Source organism: Montipora foliosa, chromosome 11, assembly GCF_036669935.1.
Source record: "Montipora foliosa isolate CH-2021 chromosome 11, ASM3666993v2, whole genome shotgun sequence".
Classification (NCBI taxonomy): Eukaryota; Metazoa; Cnidaria; class Anthozoa; order Scleractinia; family Acroporidae; genus Montipora; species Montipora foliosa.
In genome coordinates this window covers 816,304-821,303 of record NC_090879.1, presented here as the reverse complement: position 1 = coordinate 821,303, position 5,000 = coordinate 816,304, and the positions used below count along the sequence as shown (strand labels likewise).

At 37.8% G+C, this 5,000-nt stretch overlaps 1 protein-coding gene across 1 annotated transcript in view; it reads left to right on the top strand.

Annotated features, from left to right (window-relative positions):
• LOC137977682 (uncharacterized) overlaps nt 1-1,945 on the top strand; it is a 6,247-nt gene extending 4,302 nt beyond the window's left edge. The window contains exons 2-4 of the mRNA XM_068824980.1: nt 773-871; nt 1,359-1,453; nt 1,669-1,945. Of these exons, the coding sequence (XP_068681081.1) occupies nt 773-871; nt 1,359-1,453; nt 1,669-1,735 (261 nt within the window). The 3' untranslated portion in view covers nt 1,736-1,945. The remainder of the gene's footprint in view (nt 1-772; nt 872-1,358; nt 1,454-1,668) is intronic.
• Nucleotides 1,946-5,000: the final 3,055 nt, after the last annotated feature.

Here is a 5,000-nt window from a genome sequence, read left to right as displayed (position 1 = left end):
ATTAATCCCAAATTGTACTCTCCAGGGCCCGGTTGTTCCAAACCCGATTAACGCTAATCCCAGATTAAAAATTAACCAAGGAGTTTATTTCTCTACTCCCAAATGCTGTTCAACGCTGATATTCGGCAAAACTGTACATTAGAGGAAGTCAGTCTTAAAAAACAAAAATAAGCAAAAGGAACTTTCACCAAAAAATGGAAAACATGAAACAAAAGTTTACGCTAATCCTGGATTAAGTTAATCGGCTTTCGAACAACCGGGCCCAGGAGTACCAATTATTTTGCTTTCCGAAGTTGACACGAAGTTTCCGAAATTAACAGACTTCGGAAGGCGACCGAAAAGCATCCGAAGACTTCCGAACTTTTCCGAAGTAGACCAGAAGACTTCCGAAGGTTTCCGGAGTTTACCCGAAGACTTCCAAAGATTTCCGAAATTGAACCGAAGAATTTAGAAGGTGTCCGAGGTTCAACCGAAGTCTTTCGAAGATTTCCGTCGTTAGACCGAAGAGTTTCAAAGGTTTCTGAAGTAAACATAAACGGATCGGAGGAGATATATACAAAGCTCACCGTTACCGCGTTCTGATTGGCTGATGGTAATTTTGTTGAGTATACTATAAATAAAAAATCGCACGACCTTCTCGTACAATTTGGGATTTTGAAAGTTCTCAAAATGCACTCGCCTAAAGGCTAAAGACACAAGCCGCAAATACTCTGAATTAATATACATTAACTCATACTGATATACTTTATGTACCTCTTTTCTCGTATAACAGGTGTGGAAAAGTGCCCGGCTCAAGTTATACAAGGGATTGCGTGGGCGGCAACTGCTGCAGCTGGGATCGACATACAACCGTGTCCGAATGGGGCCAGCGGTAAGTCAACATACAAGATGCGCCTGCGACTTGGTCACCCTTGCATTTATTGACAGAATAAAATAGAAATAAGGTATACGCAGACTGTTTGACAAAATCCCATTAAAATTTGATCTAGACGAATGCAAATTTGTTTTATCTAATTGTTTTTTGTTTCTTTGGCAATGTTCTTAACCATTAAGAATGTTATCTCTTCTAATCCGCTTTCAGTTTTGATTCTAACTTTCATATATGAAAACTTACTAAAGCTTTTTCATTCTACAAAAAAGCAATTCCATTCTCTTGTCGCTCTCTCTGTTTGAACCAGTCAAAAACAAATTATTCTTAAAAGAGAATATCTTTATTCCGCTTTTACATCTTGGTTCGGAACTCAAATAAGGCTTTTTTCAGACAAAATGTTTGCGCGCGTAACGCTTTGTGTGAAAATGTCGTCTGTTCTCGGTATAAAACTGAATATTTATCTCTCTGAAATTTAATACCATTGTAGGAAACGCATCACGTGAATGTTCTAACGACGCAAAGTGGAAGGATACAAGTTTCCTCGGCTGCAGCTCATTTGGGTTCATCTCACTCAAAGATCAGGCAAGTATCGCCCGCGATAAAAGCGCCAAGTGCGAGCAGCACCATTTCAGCGGTATTTTGGGAGAGATTCGTGAAAATCTTCAGTTAAACGAGCCTTAAAATCGGATAAGGTGGAATGAAATTCCTCTAGGGACTCTAAATATAAATAAAAAAATTGATTGGAAACATTTTTTCCGATGCGGCTTCAAAGTTTGCAGACTGATGCCTTCTCTCAGATCGAAGCAGCCACGAATGTCTTCCAGTCAAACACGAGCGTCGGAGAAGCCTTGGCCCAACTCGTGAACCAAACAAACCCAATAACAAAAAATGTTACAAGGCCAACAGAGATATACGGTGGAGATTTGTTGATAGCAGTTGATATTCTCGTGCTGTTAGCGGAGTATAACAACGCGAGTCAAGGCAGTATAAGTTCAGAGGAACACGTAAAGGATTTTTCACAAGTAGTCAGCAATTTACTTGAGCCGGAAAACGCTGTCACTTGGTTAGGCCTTGAACAGGTAAGCTTATAAATAAGGCTCAGCTTAAGGTGGCTGGTACCAGTTTTCGGGTTTTTGACGACTTATAACTTTGAAAGAATAGAACATAAAGGCGAACCAGGGCCACTGTAATATTTTGGTAGGGTTGGATTGTATAACTTATACTTGATCAAAAGCAGCTGTTATTTTGTCATCAGCAGTTACCATGGCAACGTTACACAAGGATTTTGCAGCCCTGATTTTTAGCGTATGTCACTAATAGCTAAAAAATTAACCCAGTGACCCATGTTTTTTTTTTGGCAATAGCTTTTGGCATCTGAAAAGGAAAATGCACAGCAATTTACAAAGAATTTTACGTAGCCGATTTTTTGAAAACTTGGAAAAACGACAATTTGCCCAAAGTAGAAATTTCCTTTCGTAGAATTTTTTAATTTTTTTTCTGACGTTTCCTCTCAATTGTAATATTATATTAAAACAATAAAAAAAAGGGGTCACCGGGCTTGTTTTCGTGCAAAAGCCTTTGTGAGTTCCGTTATTCCTACGCGTGTACACACGCATTAAAAAATCCAGACTTTATAAGATCAGCAGTTGCTCATGAGCCGTTTCGACTACCGCTGACTGCTTCGTGTGCCCGCGCGGGCACCTAGTGAACCGTTTTCAAATGTTTGCAGCCAAAAGACCATTTACAGACCTTTACAGTTGTCGTTGTCGTTCAAGACAAACCTCCTGGACTTACTCTGAAGATTTCTTCACAAATTCTGGGTAGAGTTGCCATGTTTTTGTCAAAAAGCATCAAGCGAAAGTTTGAAATTGCTTACAGAACACTTGCGCTGTCGGTGTTGGTTCAAGATGTATGGAGATCGCGAGGCTTCTAAATATCGTAAAAGGTGGAGTTTCTTCATTTAATATTTTTACTGGCATTTTGTCCTATTCTTCGTTGTTGATTTCGTCGAAGCGTTTAACGATGGCGGTCAGTATCCTCTTCGTTCGTGTTACTCGCGGTGTCTTCGCTGATGAAGATGTCGGTGCATTGGATAGAATAGCGACCATACCAAATGTAGTGTAAAGTTTGTGATTGTCGTCGTAAAATAGACCACTATCGGCGATGTTTAGGGCCATTGATCTTTTAATTGGCCCAGTATCGCTTGTGTTGAACAGCTTATCACTGAATGTTGAGAGAAGTTCATGGCGTCGATCGAGGTGGAGCATGTCTTCAACTGCGTGGGAAACACTAGTGATACTGGAATTCTCAACAATATCTTTTCTGGAAAGGCTAAGCGATGACTCAAAAAGAATTTTTCTCAGTGCCCTGACATCTTCCAACTCAACGTGAGCATCAAATTGTTCATTTATGTGACCTCAGTAGCTGCATTTAATGCTAAAGACCACTTTGTTTTTCTCCAGTAATGTTTACGAAGGATAATGGACCTGTTGAAGCAATAAATGACCTTCATGTGGTGACTAATTTGTTTCTCAGCCAATGTTGCATAAAAGCAAATGATAGATCATTTTATTTTTTATCTCATGCTGAGGCATGTTAATTTAATGTAGTTATGAAGAAGAATGGACCTTTATTGTTCCATTGTTTTATTGCCACATCGTGTTAGTTTTCTATTTGCAAAATGGAGATATCCTCGCTGTTGTGGACGTTTTGGTTACAACAAGGCAAAGGACCTAAGCATTTGAATATCACATTACCTTGAATGGGGCAACAAAACAATAAATTGAAGAATATAAGTTAGTAGTAAACAAAAAAAAAATCCTTTGAAGCCTCTAACTTGTGAATACAGAGTGTACCTTCCAATTTGTAAAATTGATGGTGGCAAATAAAGTATTGTATTGTACTTTGCAATTTGATTGGAAAAGATGAGTTGTATTTCAGCGTATAACATGGGTGACAAATTACTCCTTAATTTTGGCGCGAAAGTTCAGCGTTAATTTATAATTTGACAAGTGAAATTACAATGTTGCCATGGCAACTGTTCCTACAGTGCCAAATTGGCGTCTTATGAACGTAATTTGTCACCCATAATGTTAATAGCTAATCAAATGGTATACTACTGAAATTAGGGAATAAGTCACTTGTGTTTTGTCCAAAATCAAATAAATTCCCGAGCCTTTGGGCTCAGGAAACTATTTAATTTTGGAAAAAACGTGGGTGAGATGATTCCCTGACTTCACTTGTCGCCTTTTGATTACCCATACTAATTTGTTAATACCCAGGTAAAATAATTTCAAAAAATGCCAGGCACTATTACAAACAGATAAATAAGCATCTTTCATCGATGATATTTGAGATTTTAATTCACAAACAATTCGATATTAAAATATCACTCATAATATTTTCAACTATTTTTCACAAATGTTCCTTTCTTTATGACCCGGGGATTATATAGCAATTGAAGAGTCAACAACCTTCACACCAATACAATAGTTTCTCTATTCTACACTAATTTTAAAGATTACTTAATATTAGTGATGTACTTGTACACAATTGTGTTGTAGGCTACTTGTATGGTAACAATGAAATGATATTTTTCTTAAAAGAAGAAAACTATAATTTTGCTTCTGCTTCCCTACTATTGCTTCAAGAAACTTCTGAAGACACCAAGAGACACTCATCTTCTTTACAGTTTGAACAAGATTTCAGGTAATTTCACAGAACGTGAAGTTCAATCAGTCTTGTACCACAAATATCAACCCCATGTTTAGGTTTCTGTAATGAAATTTATTTCTTTCTTTCACCATCGTGAGCGGGCGGTATCCTGAGAATCCTGCAATCTGATTGGTTCCGGTAGTGGGTAGTATTTTCCCATCTCCTGACCACGGTCATGGTAACCAACTATGCAAAGTGCAGAGTGAAGTTGCGAATTGAAACATTGAAATGGCTTGTTCTACATTTCGCCAAGTTTGTTGACTTTTGAAAGCGAAACTTCACACAGTGTAAAAATATTCCTGACTAATTCATTTTATTGTACATTTGTTGACACGTTGATGAGACAATGTGTAAAATAAAACATGACTTTTCCAGTTTTTCTTAATAGTTTCTCCTACCTTCTAAAAATAGAATT